Here is a 22,691-nt window from a genome sequence, read left to right on the forward strand (position 1 = left end):
CAGCAGTCAATACATTACTTTACTAAAAAGGTACTAGTGTATAGTTAAGAAAGCCTTACAACTGGGTATGGTTGCACATGCCTTTAATCTCTGGTCTCAGGGGGCAGAGACAGGCAGAGATCTGTGACTTCTTGGACAGCTTAGTCTACAGAGTGAGTTCCAGGTCTACTACATAAAGAGATCCCCCACACACACAAAAAAAAAAAAGAAAGAAAGAAAAAGAAAACATCTTAAAGCCAAAGATACTAGAAGAGAGCAGTCTTTAATTTCAGTTTAGTTTCTTTTTTTAAGAGAGAGTTATTTATTTATTTATTATGTATACATAATAATGTTGTCTGCGTGTACATCTGCACACCAGAAGAGGACACCAGATCTCATTATAGAGAGTTGCGAGTCATCATGTGGTTACTGAGAATTGAATTCGACCTCTGGAAGAGCAGTCAGGAGGGGTCTCTTATGCATCCCCAGTTTTAATATGGAGGAGAAAGTGGCTGATCCAGATCTACAAACTCACAGTGTTGGACTGTTTATAAACACACATGCATTTCTTTCTTTTTGTAAACTTCACATTTGAAATAAATGTATAGACTCACCGGAAGACATTCCAGGAAAACATCACCTCACCGGTAGCTCTGAATCTTCCAGTTAGTTTTCTTTATGTAAAACAAGAGTGTATAGCTAATTTCAACTTGGCCACCCCAGACTGTAGCTGTGGAAAACACACTATTTAAGTGTGTTTCCATCCTCTCCCATCTAATCACCAAAGTCAGATATTTTCTCAAGAAAATGCCACTTAAATTTCAAAAATAACATTAAAAAAAATCAATTCAGATAGTAAGAGATTTTTCTAACAAAAGATGTCTGCTTTTATTTTTTGATGTGTCAACATCCTTGTCTTATTTTCTTACTGAAACTAAGTTTATGTGTACAGAACTTGTGTAGAGAAAAAGCAGTTCTCTACCTTGTTCTTTCTTCTTTTTTTTTTTCCTTCCGGCAGGGTTTCTCTGTGTATCCTTGGCTGCCCTGGACTCGCTTTGTAGACCAAGGTGGTCTCAAACAGAGATCTGCCTGCCTCTGCGTCCCCAAGAGCAAGGATTACAGGTGTGCACCTATTTCTCTTTTTAAAGCTAGGTTTTTACACTGTCGCCCTCTAGATGGCCTAAATCTTGCTATGTAGAATAGACTAGAAGCATTCTTGTATCCTCCTGCCTCTGCTTTACTTGTGCATTTCGAGCTTTATTGCTGTATCTTTTTTAAAAAGTAATTTATTTATTTGTATTTTATGTACATTGATAATTATGCCTGTATGTCTGTCTGTGGAAGGTATCGGATCCCCTGGAACTGGAGTTATAGACAGTTAAGAGTTGCCATGTGGGTGCTGGAAATTGAACCCAGCAGAGCACTGGCAGAGCAGCCAGTGTTCTTAACCACTGAGCCATCTCTCTAGCCTCTCATTGCTGTTATCTTAACTCTTATTGATTTCCTTGTTTGTGGATACTATGTTGGCAGTAGTTTGCTCTTTGATATAATGATTGCTAAACATAACTTAATGCTTGGCATATGGGAGTATTTATGCAGAAGAGCTTCTTTCTTAGAAAAATAGAAAAAACAGGTCTTTATCCATTAGCTATCTCTCTATCTATCTACCCATCTTTAAATATTTCATATGTGCCTAGAGCCTTTAAAGGCCAGAAGAGGGTGTTGTATCCTCTGGAACTAGAGTTACAGATATTTAAAAACCACCATGTGGGAGCTGTAAACTGAACCAAGGTTGCTTGCCTGTAATTTTGTTTTCTTTTTATGTTCGTAAATCAGCTGTATCTTTTTATGTCTTCTCATTTTGGGCGAACAGAGCTTAAGTGGAGGAAGAAAAACCCACCTATTTGTTTTTCCAACCTTTCAGTAGTTAACTATACCAGATAAGTTTCCAGTCACCTTTGGGCGCTACTTTATTTATTTATTTATTCATTTATTTATTTATTTATTTATTTATTTATTTATTTATTTATTTATTTATTTGCTTATTCACTCATTCATTCATTCATTCATTCATTCATTTATAGAAATGGTTTCTCTGTTGCCCTGGTGATCCTGGAATTCTCTGTATAGACCAGACTGGTTTCAAACTCAAAGACCCAAGTGTTGGGATTAAAGGCCTGTGTCATCATTGCACATGGGTTTTTATATATACACACACACACACGATTTTTAGTATAGTATTTTATTATAGTGTAAGTTAGATAAGTACCAGTATTTTTTATTATTTATGAAATGTTCCTTCCTATCTATTGATTTGTAGTGTGATTTCTGTTAAAAATTAAAACTTTATTATCATTTTTTTAATTTTTATTTTTTTAATATTAGTTATAGTTTGTTAACTTTGTATTCAAAACTTTATTATTTATTCATGGGCCTATTTCTTAGTTTTAAAGTTTCTTTGATGATTTTTCTACTTTTGTAAAGTAAGAAGTTACAGTTTCAAAGAAAACAGTTGAGTTTTTGATAGAGCTAATCACATTTTCCCCTCGGAAATGCCAGTTATTCTCATATTCTCTTCAGAGTGATCTTTACAATTACTCTGTTATATTGTTTGTGTAGCTTTTAAACCACTGTGATGGGGAATTGCATCAAGATGTAGGTTTGTTACAGCTTTTAAGTTTTCTGTTGCAAATATGATTTCAGCTTATCCTTTAGCATAAAATTGTTAACTGGTTTTCAGTTTTCCATAACTTAAAAAGAATTTACAGTTCACAAAGCATGATTGGGATAGAAAGGTCTATTTGTTTTCTGTATGACTTCTTACAGTCTTTTTGTAACACTTATTATAGGAATTTTTTTTTTATAAATATATTTGCTCAGCAGTTTTCACTGGCATAGTATCATATAGTGGTAAACAGTATGTCATTTTGCTTAGTTTATAACTTTCCCTGGCAAGAATTTTATATTAACATGTAACTATAATTGATTAAATCTCATTTTGGGTCCCTTTTATAAAGTATTACATTTTGGCATATCATCATGTTATGTTATGTTATGTTCCTTTAGATAGGCAGAAGTATAATTAACTTTTAAGTGAGATATGCAGTTCAGTATGCACGGTTTTAAACTTACTGTGAAAAAGAATGAGTATATTGGCATGAAAGTATCATGGTGTATGTGTAGAAAGAGAAGAGTATGTTGAGTATGTTGGCATGCATTGTGTGTGTGTGTGTGTGTGTGTGTGTGTGTGTGTGTGTGTGTGTAAAGTTGGCTCTCTTGTAGACTGGTGATTACTTGCAGGTCAGTGGGCTCATGCAGCCAGTACTTTTACCTTCAGAGCCTAATTGTTCTCAGTTACTGTAACATTGAAGGTGCTTCTTTATTGTATTTTTCTTAATATGTGTTATAAACAGTGTTTGGCTCAGTATTAAATGGCTTAGCTGGGAAAAAAAACAAACAAACAAAAAAACGGGAATTCTTTTACATTTCTGTTGCATCTGAAACTTAGTGCCAGTTTCTTTTTTGATTTGCATAGATTTTCTGAAACTTATCCTATGATTATAGCAAAAGTTGGTATTTTTCTTGTAAATTGTTTGTTTTTAATTTCTTCTCATGCAGGTCTTCAGAATTCTACATTTTAGCTCTCAGTGCTGAATTTCCTTCCCTTAAGTTATTATAAACTTTTGCTGCTGTCAAAGAAACGTGAAGATGTCTCGCAGTCCCGATGCAAAGGAAGACCCTGTGGAATGCCCTCTTTGCATGGAGCCCTTGGAGATAGACGATATTAACTTTTTCCCTTGCACCTGTGGCTACCAGATATGCCGATTTTGTTGGCATCGAATTCGCACTGATGAGAATGGACTTTGTCCTGCATGTAGAAAGGTAAGTGCTTGAACCAGCTTTACTTTGTTTATAGGTTTTTTACTGTCCAGTGTTAACTGTATAACTCTTTCCCATGTGTATGAGTGATGACATCTATAAAGTCATATAACCTCTCTGACTAGGGAGGGAGTCTTGGTGCTTGATGATTAAGAAGATTGGTAAAGAACTAATGAGTTTGAATACAATAATATTGAACTAGAAAAGCATGGTCTGTGTTAATGTGTGGGGTGATTTCACTTTAGTTTTCTAGTACTAGATAGGAGAGAGATTTACCAGGGTTAAGAAGTAAAGAGGGACATTCTGGCCCTCAGCTGACCTTGCTCTTATTCAGTTGTACAACCTAGGCCATGGGATGGTGTCTCTTATGTTAGGGTGGGTCTTTGTTCGCTTCCTCCCCAGGATCCAGCTTGTGGGTGAGGGCAGGGGGTCCAGGCCGAGGGGGTAAGAGATGCGGAGTCATCACACAGACACTGGGAGTCGGGTGAAGGCAAACGGAGGGCTAGTGGATGCAGACTCAATTATTCCGGAAGAAAGCACAGGTGATACAGCTTTGGGCAACCAATCAGGTCCTCCACAACATCTCCAAGCCTGCCATTGGTTGTTCGTCTCTGGGCAGACTCTTCAATGTAAGGTCAGGTCACATTTTCTGCCTGCCCAACTGCACAACTACATCTGTAGTCATGTTGGTGGAAGCTGCCCCAGGCCATGAGCCCTAATGGTCCTTTGCCAGGGATGCTCACAGGTCTTCCTCCTCAGTCCTCTGGTAATACCCTTAAAGATGTGCCTAGAGCATGATACACAATTTTAAATCCAGTCAGATTGATTATGAAAATTAATTATTACGTCTTCCCTGGGATCTTTATACTCAGTTTTATATAATTGTCTTTCATTTATTGTGTTATCAGATTCTTTAGTACTTATTTGTGTGGGACATATTTTAAACATCAATTCTCTTTTTACTTATATAGAAACCCTCTGGTTAAATGTGATTTCCATTTTACAGATGAGAAGGCTGGAGCAGAATGTTCTTACAGTTTTAAAGCAGGTGTCTGAAATTCAAAACCTGGCACTTTGACTCTACATTCTACAGGTCCTCCAGTGGCCCTGATATTAGCTGCAGGGAGAAAAATATAATCTTGAGAAGGATCAGTCAAAAACATACAACAGAGATTGCTTGTGTTTTGAGGGCACAATGATAATTGTTTTATGGGCATTAGTTAATCTTTACATCAAATTTTAGGATATTTGTACTGTACATGAGGATACTGAGGCTTACAGAGTAAGTTGCTTAAAGGCACCATGGCCAGATAATTTTAGAACTAAAATTGAACTCTTGAGCCAGAGTTTAAATATTTATGTTCCATCTTTCCCTCTATTAGGCTAGGAGTATATTTAAAAACAAAACAAAATCAAAAAGGCTAAGGGCTGAGGACGGGGCTTACTAGGCCAAGTACTTACTGTTCACTCCTAAGTTGGTCCTGAGCATCATGTAAAAGCCAGGAATGTTTCTCTGACCTGCACATGAAGGCTAGGGAAGGATCTTCGAGCTCACTGGCCTGCTAGCGTAGCCATTGGTGAACTCCAGATTCAGTGAGGAACTGCCTCAAAAAAATGAGTTAGAGGCCTCTGCAAATGTACACACCTGCACATAAGTAAGTAAGCACACAACTTAATTCGTATGTTAGCACATGGTAGAACTTCCTTAAATGTTTGTTGATTATTACATATAAAAATCCATATTTTGTTAAAAGAATTACTTTTTTTGCCTTTTACACAGCAACTTAGAAGCATCATCTAAGAACTATGTGAAAGGTGTTACAGGAATACAAAGATTGAGTGGTTAATTTTGTTGTTTTGACATTTATGCTTAAAGTGATCTCTGTTAAGCTTTAAAAAATAAGTTTTAGAACTTTGTAACTTATATTAAAAATATATTTTAGGGGTTGTAGAGATGGCTCAGTGGTTAAGAGCACTGTCTGCTCTTCCAAAGAATCCAGGTTCAGTTCCCAGCACCCACATGGCAGCTCTCAACTGTCTGTAAGGCCAATTCCAAGGGATCTGACATCTTCACACTAATGCACATAAAATAAAAATTAAATAAATTATTAAAATATACATGTATATTTTAAAGCAGTTAAAGTAATTAGAAGAAGGGAAACTAACAGTCACATACTTGCCATTCAGAATTAGATATTTATCATTTATGCAGTTTTTCTGTTGCTTTAATGCTGACTTCATCTTGTTTATTATACTTACAGCCATATCCAGAAGACCCAGCAGTTTATAAACCACTTTCCCAGGAAGAATTGCAAAGGATAAAGAATGAGAAAAAACAGAAACAAAATGAGAGAAAACAGAAAATCTCAGAAAATCGAAAACATTTGGCTAGTGTACGTGTTGTACAAAAAAACCTCGTCTTTGTTGTAGGTCTGTCACAGCGTCTAGCCGATCCAGAAGTAAGTCCTCTTCTTCTTTTATTGTTGTGGGACAGTCTGTGTGTTTGCCTGTCTTATTTAAATATAATAGTCGATCCTGATGAACTATAAGATTCCTGTGAAAGTAATAAATCTTGGGAGAAAGTATGAGTAGTAATAATAATTTTTAGTATATTCAAGAAGCAATGGCTAGTTGGGCATGGTGGTGCACACCTTTACTCCCAGCTCTCGGAAAGGCAGAGGCAGAGGCAGGCAAATCTCTGAGTTGGAGGTCTCAAACTATAGAGTGAGTTCTAGGACAACCAGGACTACACAGAGAAACCGTGTCTCATAAAACAAAACAAAAGAAACAGTGGCAGTTGTGATCCTAGGTATCCCTTAATCTTTCTGGGCTTCAGTTTCTTCAGTTATGAAGCTAAGGGCATCCCTTTTATTGATGATAGCTTATGAAAATGGATAGTGATCCTGTCACTCTTAAGGCTAACATGAGTTGTGAATAGTTTTTTTGTTTTGTTTTTTCCTCTTTCCCATAGTTGTGTGGACCTAATTGGAGACACAGTTACTTGAACCTACTAAGTAGTCTTAACGAGCTGCCCAAGTAGTAGTGCGACTGCTACCATGCATGTGTGGAGGTCAGAGGAATTTGCAGGATTCAGTTCTTGCCTTTCACTGTGTGGCTTCTGCCAGTAGAACCCAGGTCATCAGGCCCAGTAGTGAGTGCCTTTACCAGTTGAGTCATCTCTGAGCCATCTTGATGTTCCCCAAGTGTTAACTCTTGTTCTTTAGAACTGCTGTACTGTATCATTTTTCTTTACTTTGTCATTCTTAGTCAGCTTTTGGGAAAGAAGGAAAATTTGACTAAGTGAAATAAAAGACCAAGGTTTTTGTGGTTCAATTTACTAATTGATATCTCTTAACCTTTCTCTTTTCTCCTTCAGTTAATCTTATCAAAGCTGCTCTGAGCTCAAACTTTCTTGTGGGCTTTGCGTATGCATTTGCTAATTTTTAATTTCCACTATATTATGAACTGCTTGTGAGCTTGTTGGGAAGGACAGTTGAAACTAGTATCAGCTAGAATGTTTGCTTCAGTAGAGGAGAGCTGAGTTTGGGGAGTTTTCCAAAATAAGTAGTTGAAAATAGTTTGAGGTACGATTCCTCATGATGCTAGAGATTAGCTCTGCAGTAGCTTTTTCCAGCAGCTTTTCACTGTGGCAAAAACCTGCCTGGGAGCTGGGGGTACACTTAAAAACAAGAGTTATTTTGGTTCATAGCTTCCGTCCAAAGTTCAGGCTGTTGTTAGCTTGCTCCATTGCTGTAGGCCTAAGATTAGACAGATCACCCTGCTGGCAGAAGAGGCTACTCATGTCATGCAGCCAAAAGGCAGAAAGACAGACAAAATGAAAGACTGAAAGCGTGACAACCTTTGAAAGGCACACCTTAGTGACCCACTTCATCCACATGGGCCCTGCTTTCCATAGTTTCTACCGCCTCCCAGTGATCCAGTACTTCAGTTATTAATCCATCACCAGATTGATTAGGCTACAGCCCAAGCCTTTAGTATATGATCCTTTTGTGGGGATAACTGTAATCTAACCATAGCTGAACCTACTGTCTCTTTCTGTAAAGACTAGAAAATATATATTTACTGATTGATGGGTTTATATTAAGGCTTTACAGTTCCTCTGAATCAATAGAGGAGACTCTCAGGGAGCTGTTACTTGGAAGAACCTATCATGAGCATTAAAAATGAATGCAACTCAAGAATTACTCAGGTCTGGGCCAGCCTGATGACTTAGGGAGTAAGGTTACCTTGTGACCTGAGTTCAATCCTTGGATCCCATATAATGGTAGAAGGAGAGCATCAACTCTGCAAAGCTGTCCTCTGACCTCTGTATATGTGCCATGCTACATGTTCATGTCTCTGTCCCGCCCTCTACTGCCACCGCACACAAAGAATTACTAGGAATCTATGTCCAGGGAGCTCGACAGTAGTGTTTGCAGGAGACCTCCTTTCTCAGGGGTTGGTCAGGAATTCATACCTGTAATCTGAACATTCAGGATATTGAAGCCAAAAGGCTTGATTTTTGAGCCCAACCTGGCTACTTAATGAGTGCCAGGCCCCCCTGAGCTAAAGAGAAAGATCTTATCACAAGAACCAAAAATAAAAAGTTTCAAGCAGAAAAGAATTTTAATAAGGAATATTAAGGAAAGAGTTCACTTTGGACACACAACATCACTTCAGCAGTCGCTTCTTCTATTTTGTTTCTAAGCTTACTTTTTTTGTTGTTGTTTTTTTTGTTGTTTTGTTTTTTGTTGTTGTTGTTGTTGTTGTTGTTGTTTGAGACAGGGTTTCTTTGTGTAGCCTTGCTGTCCTGGCTTGCTTTATAGACCAGACTGGCCTTGAATTCACAGAGATCCACTAGCCTCTGACTCCCCACGTGCGGGGATTACAGGTGTGTCCCGCTGCACCTCGTGTCAGCTTACTTTTTTCTCCTTTCTTCAGGCAGACAGAATTACACCTCTCCTGTGACCACTTCGCTTGAACATGACTAAAACTTTGCACTAATTCATCTCTTTTAACTTTGCCTCTAAAAAAACCTTTATTATCCGTGGTGTGTGAGTTTGTGTGTATGTGTATGTACGTACCATTTGCATGTTATTGAGGGAGCACACATTAATGATGTGGAGGTTAGAGGATAGCTTAGTTGAGCTGCTTCTCTTCTTTTACCTTTGTGTGGGTTCCAGGGATAGAACTTGGGTTACCGGATGTGCATAGCAAGAGCTTTCACCCGCTGAGCCAACTCTCTGGCTCATTTCTGTCCTTTTTTGCTTTTTCCTATTCTTACTGTGTACTTTGCCTTTCTGAAATTTCTGCTTCAGTAACTTACTGGGACTTTGATCTTGAATTGAGAACCTTTGGTGTAAATTCACCTTTTGTTTGCTTATCTAGCAATTCGGAGTTCCATCTAGAAGTGGATTGATTATCAAGTGTATTCTTTTATTAGTCAATAGAAACAATTTTTTAGAAGCTATGATAATTTGATACCAATTAAGAGGTAATTATCTATATCTTAAAAGTCCTAAAATTTCAGGTTGTGAAGATATTCATTCTTATTAAAATTTGAATTTTGTGACTACATACAATGTTTGATACTGAAGATGAAGTTTACAGGCTAATGGAAAAGACAGAGTTGAAGTGTTCACACATTCCTGAGCACTTTGAAAAGAGACACAGGAGGCTAGAGAGATGATTCAGCAATTAAGAGCACTTACTGCTCTTTCAGAGGACCCCAGTATGTTCCTAGCACCTACATGGTGGTTCACAGTCATCTTTAACTCCAATTGCAGGGATCCAACATCCTCTTCTGGCCTCTGAGGGTACTGCATGCACATGGTGAGCATACACATATGCAGGTAGAACATGTATCGAAAACAAACAACTCCCCAAGAAAGGGATAATTAAGATTAGTTTTGAGAATTAATAGTATTAGCTAGGCAGCAAATAAGGTCAAATAGCATCCCAGATATGTGGTAGCTCTGGAGAGCATTTATTTGAGGAATTAAGAGGCTGTACAACCATTTTATAAAGTGGAAATTGAGGCAAAGGCAAGGTGAGTGGCTTGTTTGTTGTGATAGATCTTCTCTTATTCTGGGGTATTCTGTACTGATGATTGCTTTATTAATCCATCCATCATTCACTCATGCAGCATCTGGTTGCCACATTTTTGTTTTTCTTAGTGTCCATGAATACTTAACTGTGTTCCCAAAGAATAATTCTGCCTCTGTTTTATCAGTTGTTTAAGCAAAATCTAGTGTTCGTGTTAATATGGAATGTTAAAATTTTTTGCCTTTCCTTTGCCATAACAGCCTATTTCATATCAACCACTGGTCATTTGCTGGTACTTAAGAGGCCTACCAGTGTTATTGACATACACATTCATGAGTTTTTTTGGTTGTTTTTTTTTTTGTGTGTGTGTGTTTTTTTGTTTGTTTGTTTGTTTGTTTGTTTGTTTTTCTTCTGAGACAGAGTTTATTTCCCATACTGGCCGTGAACTGTTAAAAATCCTCCTGATTCAACCGTCTGTGTTATTAGCTACCACACCTAGATTTTTATGTAATTCTTTTCAATTAATACTAACACAGTTCAGTTTTTTATTTAAAATCTATTGAGTACTACACCATGCAAGGCACTGTATAAGACACTGAGCCTACACAATATACAAAACAGCACCTGTTTATTTGCAGAGGCAACAGTCCTGTATGAGGAGCACTGCGTGCTTCAGTGGCAAATGGGGATAGTAGCAGAGCATTGCAGGAAAGCTATACTGGTCTTTTTTATCTTTGGGGTAAAGTGCTTCCCACACAGGGAGTATCCCAAGTGTTGTTGAATGAGAATTATTCTTTATGTAATCTTTGGAAGGTTAGATCTCAGTGATGAGAAATGTGGTTGGGGTAAGTTGAGATTCACTTAATTATTAAAGGTTTGCCAACACTGCCGAGGAGGCATTTTACCCTGAAGGCAGTGGAAAGCTGTTGCATGTTTTCAAGAATAGAATGACATGCTGTATTTGTGCTCTGGAATTACCATTCTGGCTATTATATGGGCATGTCAATGTAATTTTATACCTGTCTTCTTTGCCATGAAGGTGTTATACACAAATGTTTGCCAGAAACTGTTTCTAAAACCAGTGGTCTTCAACTCTAAAGGTGGTTCATTGCCCACTTAAGAGAAAAAAAAAAAGCTAATATTATATAGCATATCTTCCATTTTTGTTTTTGTTTTGTAAGATCACATTCATTTTTATTTTCCTATGCATTCTCATATGTTATAGAGTATTTGAATCAGAATATTTTTCAGAAAGACTTATATTGATAACATACCAAAGCCCCCAAATTATTTCCAGTGTTCAACTAGAAAACATGGCTCTTGAGTGAAATACTACTCATCTCTTTCTTAATGTCTTCATTGCACTCGACCCATTAACAGCATTGGACACAGGCTCTCCTGCTTCCTAAATAATGGTCCCTGAATTTGTTCCTGCCTTTACTCCTGTAAGCCAGGACTCTTCCCATAGCCAAACAGATTGTATCCTTCATTTCTTACATTCTTCTACATTTCTCTCTTAAATCAGAGTAAAACTCAAATCCCTCATAAGGGCCTGTGTACACTACATGACTTCATGACAGATTACCTCCCTGACCACATATATCACTGTTTTTCTGTCTTATTGAAAATGACACAGGTTTCCTTGGGTTAGTCTGAACTCTTGATTTCCCCCTGTGCCCTAAATACTCTTGTACCAGGTGGGATGCCTGTATTTCAGTTTCCAGTTTCCATGAGACAACATGTTTCACAGAAGACACAAAAAACATCCATAAGCATATAACACCGTCAAAAGACAAGGATGAAGAAATCTTTGAGACAAGTCAAAAAGTATACATATGAATAGGACTCTTAAATAAAAAACAAAAAGTATGAACAAAATCCCAGAAAGACATTCCATTTTCCTTTAAAAAGGCTTACTAACTGGAACAGTTCATGTTTTAAATAATCACTAAGACAATTAAAAATCTTAATGGTATATTCTCTCCCTATATATTTCAAAACAAATATATGAAGGAAAACAATAATGAAAAGACCATTTCTACATATAAGTGCTTTGGTGTAGGTACTCTCAAACCTACCGGTGATCTGTGGCTTTGTAAGCCAGAAGCATTTAGTATCACTTTGGAGTTTACTATGTCAGTTCTTTGGCTCTGCCTTAGACCTATTGGATCTGGGTTTCTTTTTTTAACTTGTCTCTCAAATGATTTGTGTTAATATTAAATTTCTTAGAGTAGTGTTTTTACACTGCAAAATAACCTTCCATCTAATTTGTAGAATCACTAAATGTGGTAGCACACTGTTACAGGTGTATGTTTTGGCAAACTAAGTACCATGAATTAATGTGATTTTGTAAAACAACTAGTAAAACTTCAAAGTATGTGTAGTCTTTTCTTAATTACATATTATCTATAAATTAAACTTATGTCAAAACTGAGAAAATACTTTATGTATAACGTGGAGTGTCTAGCTTCCCTGAACTATAAACAGGGATCCATGCATGTCTTATAGGATATTCAGAAGTTGTATAGGAACCACAGTTAGGTAGGGCTAGTTTGAGCCATGAAGAATCCCTAGCTTTTATCCTCTGAATGCTAGGAGTGTTTCTCTCAACTTTAAAGTCTCCCCATAATTAAAACATCACAGATCTCTAACATGGCCCCTTCAGTGCTTCCTTCAGTGAGAACTGCTGCTATAAGCTCACCCATAAGAGCTGCTGATGCAGAGCAGCTGTGTGCTGCCAGCCTTGGGAAGCATGTATTTTAGCTGTGAGGCTGTTAGCTGAATTGGCATTTTTCCAGCTGGAACAGTGAATTCAGTTTCAAATTCTTCTGGCCAGAAAACCCTCTTCAAACTATTTTCTTCTCTATCCCTTAGCCCTGAAACAGTCTAGAACAAGGTGTCATTTCATTAGCTGCTATTGGTCTATCTGTCAATGGGTCTAGATAGGGTGAAAAAGTGGAAACCAGTGTAGTCACCTTTTAATCCATTGAAATTGGCTGTATATAACCTTGTATTTACAAACATCCAAAATATTGTGAGATTAGTGTATATTAAGCTGAATACTGTTAAGACTTACTGGCACAACAGACTGTCCATTGAGAAAGAGGTTGTTGTCTGTAAAGTTCTATGAAAAGAACAAAATTTAAGTTGAGATAATTATAAGTCATGGGAGAGATTTTGTATCATATAATATTCTGATCACATTAGCCAAGATTATCCAAATTTGTAAGGAATTCTACAAGACTACTGTAGTAATCATAAAATAACAGAGGTGAGAGAAATACAAGGACAAGTAAACACTAAAAAGTAACCAAGATAGTAGAGGAAGAAATATAAGTTCATTTTCCAAATGTAACTTAGCAAAGATTGTAGGGAAAGAACAACCTATGAAACAGTTACAAAATAATGAAATCTACTGACACAGGAAATTTCAGTGATAAATCATAAAGCATAGAAGGTTGAAGGGTACATGTTTGAATTTATAAACAGTGCCTTTGTATAATATACAATAGATTTATGGAACATAAATGTCATTGTTTATGCCTGTTCTTCGTTTCTCTGTTCTTGAGTATAATTTTGATCATTATTTTGATCATTACCTCATAAAAATAATCTATTAGTGAGAATACTATTGAATTCTGTGAAGGTTAATATCCCACAGATTATTGATGCAAATATTAGAACATAATAATGCAAAATTTCTTAAGTTTCAGGTCCTATTTAGTGTTTGAAAAAGGACAGCTTTCAGGCTCTTTAAAATACTCTGTGAATCAACTACATATACATAAATGCACTTTGGAGGTAGTTACATTAATTAGAAACTTAAAAAGTTACCATTATGCTTTTCATTTACAAGGGATGGTATGTAATGTTCCCATTATAAGGATAAAGATGATTAAAGTGGGGACAGTTTATGCCTTATTTCTTCTTCTTTTATAGGTTTTAAAACGGCCAGAATATTTTGGGAAGTTTGGTAAAATACATAAAGTTGTCATCAATAATAGCACATCATATGCAGGCTCACAGGTAACTCATTATAGGGATCTTTGCCTTTCCTCCAGGTCTGGGCTTGACCTGGGCTATCAGAAGGAAAATTTGCTTTCTGCAGTCAGAGAGTTTGAGGGTCAAAGTAGTTAAACAGTGTAGTAACTGCTGTTATTGGTGGGCTTGGGAGTTTTTATGTTTATTTGATTCCTCAGGACTTAAGAGTGAAATGCTTGATGGAATAAGAGGAAGATAGAGAACAAAATTAACTGGTGGGTTAAAGGGTGGTGGCGAGGACTTATCTGTTACCAGGCAACCTGATAATTAGATAATGATTTATAATTAGTAATTTTAGGTATTAAAATCTTAATAGAGCAACTTGTCATACTGGCATTAGTTAATAACTAATACAGATTGTGTTAATTTTTTAGAATATTTATTTTGATACAGTGTCTTTAAATCTGGCATCTTAAAATTTCACTTTTAGACTTGACAAGCCTGTCGAGTTACTTTAAAAAATAGGGAGAGAGGGAAAAAAGACAAGGAAAGATACTATTTTATTTATCTGTGTTATAATCCACTTATAGCTAGGTAACTTTCAGGTGAGCTAGTAAAAGGAATAGTATTATTATAAAAAAACCCACTACATTTAATTATTGCCATTATTATTATTAACGACACTACTAATAACAAAACAGCTATAGGATTTCATAGGTAGGTTGTAAAAGAATTTTCTTTTTCAGTATTAATTTGAAACTAATAACAGTGGAATGGGATGTGCTTCGCTTTAGGGTCCGAGTGCCAGTGCTTATGTAACCTATATTCGGTCAGAAGATGCTCTCAGAGCAATACAGTGTGTCAACAATGTGGTGGTAGATGGCAGGACACTTAAGGTAATATGTTTCTCTTTGATTTTTTTGTTTGTTTGTTTTTGATTTCTTTTAAGAGGAAGGGGTAAGATTAGAAAGCAGAGGAGTGTCTGGCATTTAAAGGATGACTTTGAAGGCATTAAATTTAAAGATTGTCTTTTAGGTTTCCATACTAACTTCTGATATGCAAGGTATTTAGTACTAACTTAGAAGGGCCCTATTTTATTTACTGGGTAAGAATATATATTATTTAGAGGATAATCTTTTAAAAATGTAACTTTCATGTTTTTGTTTTTTTACTTTATGAAAATAGAACTGGTCTTCTATAAATAGAACTGGTTAATAGTTTTGATTTGTTGTCATTAAACAGATAACAATTTTGATTTGTTGTCATTGGTTTACATTTGGTAAATAGTCCCAACTAGTGTGAAGGGAAGAAGGATGGTGTGGTTAGTAGAAAAAGGAATTTTCTTTCTTCTGTACTGAACTACTTAAATACGGAACTGCTTAAAGACAGAACAGGTTTTTTTTTCTTCTACTGATGCCTAGAGAAAATTTGAATTTGTAAATTCTGGAAACCATATCTGTTTTCTCTAAATCTTCTAAATAAATGTTTACAGTAACTCCACCAGTAGTAGGTCAACTTCCTAGTGTTCTCAGTCATGCTTTGTTCTGTCTATATCTCATTTTATGTAAAACAAAACCAGTAATCATATAAATTCACATTGTGGTATCAGTTCATATTTTGAATCTTCTTTCCCCTGCTCCCCTCTTCTTCCTACAGGCATCTTTAGGTACAACGAAATACTGCAGTTACTTCTTAAAGAATATGCAGTGTCCAAAGCCCGACTGCATGTATCTACATGAATTGGGAGATGAGGCAGCCAGCTTCACAAAAGAGGAAATGCAGGTAGTAAACTCATGTGAATTACCAATTTAGTACAAAAAGAAATTACTTTTAAAGTTAAAATTGTAAAGACAAAGATTTGAGTTTTTGAAAAACCAATATTACTTTAAAATAGCATTTTTTTCAAAGTATCTCATAAGATGGTTACAGTAAGATGAGTTTCGGTTAGCTAAGTTAGAAAAGTACTTCAGTAAAGCAGCAAATTCATTTGTTGCAAAACCTTCCAGAGGCTTTACTGTGCTAGCATCTATTCAAAAGGAAATTTAGCTGACCACAGGGAATACTTCAGGGAGTCTGCTTTAAGGAGAATGTCAACAGTGTGAAGGCCAAGGAGTTAAAGTAATCTAATACTTGGGGTTTTTGTTTGGTTAGTTGGTTTTTGGTTTTTCAAGACAGGGTTTCTCTGTGTAACTCTGGCTGTCTTGGACTCATTCTGTAGTCCAGGCTGGCCTCAAACTCACAGAGATCTGCCTGCTTGTGCTTCCTGAGTGCTGGGATTAAAGCCGACACCATGCCCGGCCCTATTTGGGGTTTTGTTGTTTCTTTTGTTTGGTTTGGTTCAACCTCTACTCTTTAGAGAGCATTCTAGAAAATAATAATCTGTCCAATGATGTTGATAGCATTTTCAAGCAGTGACTCTCCTTGGAAAGTGTACACAGAGTAGTCATTGCCCTGTAAAAGGTGACTTGAAGGCTTAATATCCTGTCTTCTTTTTTACATTTCCTCTTCTCCTGTCTCCTTTCAATTTGTAGTATAAACATGCTTTACAAGTAAAAATGTTGACCATACGGCATATTAAAATGAGGATTATACCAAAGCACAATGCTGCAGTTCCCTTTTATAGATGAGGACTTCAGATTGTTGCTGAATCTTTTGCTGGACTTTTGCAGAAATACTTCTCATTTAGAAGGTGGGGGGCATTCATTGCTACTTTTTATTCCAGGTCAAACTAGAAAAAATATAAGCTCCTTTAAAGGCAGATTGAAAAACAGCATGAAGTTTTGTCTCTTTTGACTTGGAGTTAATGTAGATTAAGTCCCATTATAATAAACGACTTGGTGATTCTTGGCAGTATTGTCTTTGAAATTCAAAAAACAGTGTTAAAAATAATGTTATTCAACACGTTAGACAAAATACATCTTTTTCAGTTAGTACTTTAAAAGTTTTGCATGTTTATGAGTGATTTTTTTTAAATGAAACTGTTTTCTGAATATGTGAGCGTGTATGTAGGGCATATATGAGTGTGTACAGGTCCCCTTGCCTTTGCATGTGTGTGTGGAAACCAGAGGAACACATAGAGTACCTCCACCGTAAGTTTTGAGATAGGGTCTGTTTGGTTATCTGAGACTGGCTGACTAAGAAGTCCCAACCATCTTGCTGCCTTTTCCATGCATGTTCTATTTTGTTTACACACACACACACACACACACACACACACACACACACACACACGTGTGTTAACCTTGGATGAAATCTAGATAGCATTTCAAACTGGATTTTACATACTTGACGCTATTACAGTGAAGATTTGTCTAAGGATTTCCAAATCCAAGTTGATCTCATGTAAGTCTGTTATTGAACTATAGGAGAAAAATGCATGTGATGGGGTTTTAACTGCCTCTATGAACTGCACCAAAATCACTTACATCTGAGGCTAAGTCTGTAGATGTTTTAAAGATGAAAAATTCACATCTGAAATATCTTAAAACTGATTTATAATATATTCTTTTTAACTAAGTTTAAGAATTATTTTGATAGTTTCTTTGCTGATATATTTCTCAGTATGGAAAGCTAATTTGAGTAAGTTGTACTGTTGCTAAACCCAAAAACTATCATTCCTTTACTATACACTCAAAATGGAATGACCAATGTAGTATGTGCTGTAAATGATGCAATTGTTTGTGCTCAGTTAGATGATCCTACCTTCCCTTCTTATTGGATCTTATTCTGCTGTATTTTCATTTTACTACAGGTACATAAGTCAAAGTCCTTAAATAATTGATATTCCCATAGTGAATGAAGTGTCTTTTTAGTCAAGACACATTCAGATGGTAAACAGCCACTCAGAAGTTTTTTTTTTTTTAATTGCCATTTATTTTTGTTTACAGTTTGCTTCTACAGTGAATCTTTGCGTAATTTGTCCTGTACATTTGTGGCTTTGCCTTCTGATAGAAAGCTGTCCCAACTACAATAAAGAGCCTTTTCTTGTATGTACAATGGGTGCCAGCAATTTTTTTGTAAAGACCAGCCTTATAAAGTATTTTAGGGTTTCTAGGCTGTGCAGCATCTGTCACTGCACTGCACTGTCCCTCTCCCCACACTTCAGTCCAACTTTGTAGCAAGAAAGCATGTAGAGAGTGCAAGAATGAGGAACAGACTGTGTCCCAGGGAAGCACTGTTTATAAAACAAGAGACTGGCTGTAAATGGCTTACCTCTGGCTTAGAGTTTAATACATTAATTTTTATTTTGTTATTGGTAGGGAGAAAGTAGAGAATAAAAACAAATTAATGGCATTTTAACCTGGTGTCAAGACAAAGAAAAATGTAAGAAAACTGTGGATTCATTATGCTGTTGATCATTAAATAAAACCAGAGATCTATTGATAAATTTTGTCTCATCATCAGATGTTCTAGTTTCCTTTCAGTAGGTGTGACAGACCCCACAACCAAAAGCAGTTTATGGGACGAAAGGGTTTTATTTCAGATTCCATGTATTAGTTCATCTTTGAGGGAAGTCAGACAAGAACTGGAGGAATGCTGCTTTCTTTCCTGCTGATATGCTTATACATAGCTAGTTTTCTTTCATAGTCCAGGAGTAGTACTGTCTACAGGGGGCTGGGACAGGCTCTCCGACACCAGTTAACATTGCCCATAGGCCAGTTGGCATTCCTTTCTTTGGTGCTTATAGGTGTGTCAAGTTGACAACTAAAGCTAACTGAGGCATCAGAAAACTCAGTAGAGATCTATTAGAGGACTTAGTTGTATGAAAGAAACTGGAAGTAGTTTAGATTTTTGTATTATACTTATTTATTCATTTTTTTGTCTGTGTGCGTGCACATGAACATGTAGCATAGCACGTATGTGGAGGTCAGAGGACAGCTTGTGTGGGGTTGGTTCTCTCTGACCATGTGTGTTTTCCAGGGCTCAAACTCAGGTTGATAGGTCTGCCAACAAGCACCTTTACCCGCTGAGCTATTTCAGTGGCCTCCTTCTGGTGCGTTGATGTAGTGAAATTGCTCTCTACATATGGTGCTGATGGAATGTGTTGGTCTGTGGAGTATCTGTAGTGTCACTTTGTTGGAATAACTTGTTGGTCTAAAAGTTTGGTAGGATCATCCTTAGGTTTTTTAACTCTGTGAAAAAACTCAAATGCTCTGTTTACGGTACTTAATAATTCAGAAGGTAACCAAGCATTTCATACCAGAATTTTTTTTTTTTTTTTAATCCCACTGCAGTTTTAATTTCTTCTTTCATTAGGCGGGTAAACACCAAGAGTATGAACAGAAGCTACTCCAGGAATTATATAAATTAAATCCCAATTTTCTTCAGCTATCTACGGGTTCAGTTGATAAGAATAAGAACAAAGTGACACCATTGCAGAGGTATGATGCGTAAGTACTATATTACGTAGTCAGATGTCTTTCCCTCCTTTTTGTCATTCTTTCCATCGTGTATGTTTTTTAGGCAAAATTCATAATAAGATCTATCATTTATGCACCATTTTCAGCTATCTAGAAATGTCAGGTCATACTTTCTGAGTGTGATTTTTATTTTATTTTGAGGCACTAGCCTCACTGTCCTGGAACTCACTATGTAGACCAGGCTGGCATGGAACTCATAGAGATCCTCCTGTTTCTGCCTCCTGAGTTGTGGGATTTAAGGGATTTAAGGCTAAGTTTGAATTTCTGTTGATCACTGCTCCCTGGTAACACTTAGCTTCTTGATGGCTTCACTTTCAGCTCTTATTTACAGATTAACCTGAGCCCAGAGACACCTTTCGTGTTGAAATCAGAGAGCCTAGTACAGTTCTCTGACCTGTAATCCTAGCAGGCTGATACAGGAGGGTTATAAGTTTGAAGTCACTGCCTGAGCTACATAGCAAGTTCTTGACTTTTCTCGGGCTTTACAAAATAACCTGTGTTGGGTAAGGAAAAAGAAAATCAAGGAGTGTTAGATGTTGAAAACTTTCTTCTCTCTGACATGATAGAGGAGAAAATATATTATAAAAGAAAAAGTGGTGCCTTTGTAAGGTGTTATGTGTTTGAGTTACAACTATGCATGGCCGTTTAGTCTCGGGAAACACTGGTGTCATATCCTGTGAGGAGATATAGTTAAATAATTTTGGGATTTTACTGTATCCTAAATATTCTTTAAGTGATGTTTTAATGTTCAGTTTTAAATAGTAGAGTCTGGTGTCTAGTAAAGTAAATATCAATAAAAATTACGCAGATAATTGTCAGTCTTCAAATATTTTTGTGTTTAAAACATTTGTGTGTATGTTTAAAATTTTAAAGCAGATGTCTATTCCATTTGATGCAGAAGATTATTTAAATATTAAGGACTATTTAAATGTGTTTATACATTTACACATAATGGCTATATATATATATATATATCAATATGTAAATAGAATTCAGCATAAAACATAAAGTCACTATAGTAAATAATGTGAGGAAGTTAGCAATAGAAGTTAAATCCAGCTTTCTCCTTGGATTGAACAGACTGACCCTCTTCTTGGAAATTTGTACTACTCTTTTTGGATGATGAGCCATATGCTCATTACCTACCAGTTCTGTGGGTGCTTGATAAAAGATTGAAATTTTTATAGTAAATATCTGTTATTCCCAGGATTTATAAACATCATTTTCTTACTAAAATAGTTTTCTTTATGATTATGTTGCTTTGAAGTGATGGAATTCAAGTGGTGAGAACAGAAAAGTAGGAAGCCATGTAGTTGTAATGCATAAGGATGGGTAGTTTATTTTAGATTTTGGAGGCTTTTATGTAGATTGAGACATTATTTGTGCAACAACTGAAGATTATAAAGGAATAGTACCTGGCTGGGTGACTGTGCTGCAGACACTGAGTAAGAACCACAGGGTGTACAAACCACAGAGTATAAGTGGTCATGGCTTGATGTGGCTCACATAATTTGTGTGGGAAAATGAAGATGCTAAGTTCAGACTGAGGTAAAAGGGAGATGTAAATAAAATGTGATGTGCTTATGTAATCGTAATAGTTCTGTGTGGCAGATACTGTCATTATTACTGCAGTTAAGAAAACTAACTCTGTGTTAAGTGTTAGCAAGTATTCAACACAAATGTGCTGTAGAGACCAGATTCTGACTGAAATCCCTGTCACTTTAAAGACTAAAATCATCTCACTTTGCCATCATTTAAAAGTATAAGCTGTGCCCAAATTTTAAAGGAGAAGTTGCAAGAGAAGGGTTTGCTGTCAGGCACATTAATTTCATTAAGTGAAATCATACCATAACCGTATGTATTTTGACTGAAAAATGTGTTGAGGCATATTAGAGTTGTAACTTTCAAAGAGTTGATAGTGTTTTAAACTTCCTTTATCCACAAATAGAGGGCGCTGGTATATTACGTAGTAAAAATATTGGAAGGAAAAGTTCTGTAGGAATTGCATCAGTTTTTATTCCATGGAGAGAAAGTGTATTTGTCACCACCTCCATCATAGTTATTGTCATCTTTTTGTGGTGGTGTGGATCAAATCCAAGCCTGTGTGTGCTAGGCAAATGCTTCACCACTGACCACCATCTCCAACTCTCTTTAGAAAGAGCATGGCTATAGATAGGTGGCATCTGAATGCCTTACTAATAGATTAGACTGGAAGAATTAGTGCATTAATCCTGTTCTCTGTATTCCTTGGCATTACTTGGTACCTTTAAGACTCAAAAAAAAGGTGTAGTTTGTCAAAAATGTACAAGATACTCTGAAGCAGAGCTTGTTAAGCATGAATAGGTATTAAGATATATAAGAACTCTGAAATTTTATTCAAAAATTTACTACTACATTGCGTTTATATGGAGACAGTGCTGTGCTGCCAGCTAGAGGGCTGTAGGTGAACTTATGGATAGCAGAAAACAATGACACTCAAAGTATAGACAGGACCATAAAAGTAGCCTTCATTTTATGAATCTCCAGAAAGACTTTCCTCTTTATTATAGACAAACAACACAATCTCCATTTTTATTTTTGCATAAAACTCAAAACTATTTATTAGTTAAATGGGTGATACTCTGCTAAGGTTGGCTACTTAACATTAAAATTAGCTAATGGCTAGGGGTTTGTCTTTCTGTCTTTCAGTTCTTGTCAGTCCCTGTCCCATTCTGGTTTATCTGGACTTACTGCACATGTGCACACATAGTGGGGAGCTAGTATGTGACCTGGGGGAGTTTACTCTTTCAGATTGACTATAGTTTTAATAAGTTATTAAAGCCAATCATTGAAAGTATTTGTTTAGAAAGTTAGATGAAACTGTGGGGTAATGGGATGCCCACTTGATAGTAACTAGTACCAGAGACTCAATGGTAAAAGTGAGGCAGTTTGTGATCTTCCAAGGTAGGCACCAACTCAAAGTGACAGGCAGGCTGATTAAGCATTCCCGTTATTAACAAAATGGTCGTTTTTCTTCCTTCCTTCTTCCTGCCTCCTCTTCCTCATTCCTTCTCCTCCTTCTCTTCTTCCTTCTTTTTTCTTTTGTCGTTTTGCTTTTTTCATCTTTCTGTTTTATTCAGACAGGGTTTCAGTAAGGGCTTCTCTGTATATTGCTAGTTGTCCTGGAACTCACTCCATAGACCAGGCTGGGCTCAAACTCACTGATCCACCTGCTTCTGCCTTCCCAAGTGCTGGGAATAAAAGCCTGTGCTTACACAGTCTAGCAAAATGGTTATTCTTATATTCCTAATGAAGGTCCCTTCCCCTCTTCATCATTTGGTGAGTACTCAGGGAGGAATCTCTTCCTTCCTTCCTTCCTTCCTTCCTTCCTTCCTTCCTTCCTTCCTT

General features: G+C 36.5%; 1 protein-coding gene across 9 annotated transcripts in view; it reads left to right on the forward strand.

The window, feature by feature from the left end:
- The window catches only part of Cnot4 (CCR4-NOT transcription complex subunit 4), a 106,304-nt gene that overhangs the window by 47,803 nt on the left and 35,810 nt on the right, over positions 1-22,691 (forward strand). For 6 of the 9 annotated variants that reach the window (XM_055602017.1, XM_055602016.1, XM_055602021.1 and 3 more), the window contains 6 exons: positions 3,598-3,861; positions 6,120-6,317; positions 13,843-13,929; positions 14,679-14,780; positions 15,541-15,666; positions 19,141-19,274. In XM_055602017.1, the coding sequence (XP_055457992.1) occupies positions 3,688-3,861; positions 6,120-6,317; positions 13,843-13,929; positions 14,679-14,780; positions 15,541-15,666; positions 19,141-19,274 (821 nt within the window). In that variant the 5' untranslated portion in view covers positions 3,598-3,687. The remainder of the gene's footprint in view (positions 1-3,597; positions 3,862-6,119; positions 6,318-13,842; positions 13,930-14,678; positions 14,781-15,540; positions 15,667-19,140; positions 19,275-22,691) is intronic. The other 3 variants (XM_055602020.1, XM_055602022.1, XM_055602024.1) reach the window with 1 other exon arrangement.

The sequence above is a fragment of the Psammomys obesus genome, unplaced genomic scaffold (genome assembly GCF_907164565.1).
Source record: "Psammomys obesus unplaced genomic scaffold, mPsaObe1.curated_primary_1811, whole genome shotgun sequence".
NCBI lineage: Eukaryota > Metazoa > Chordata > Mammalia > Rodentia > Muridae > Psammomys > Psammomys obesus.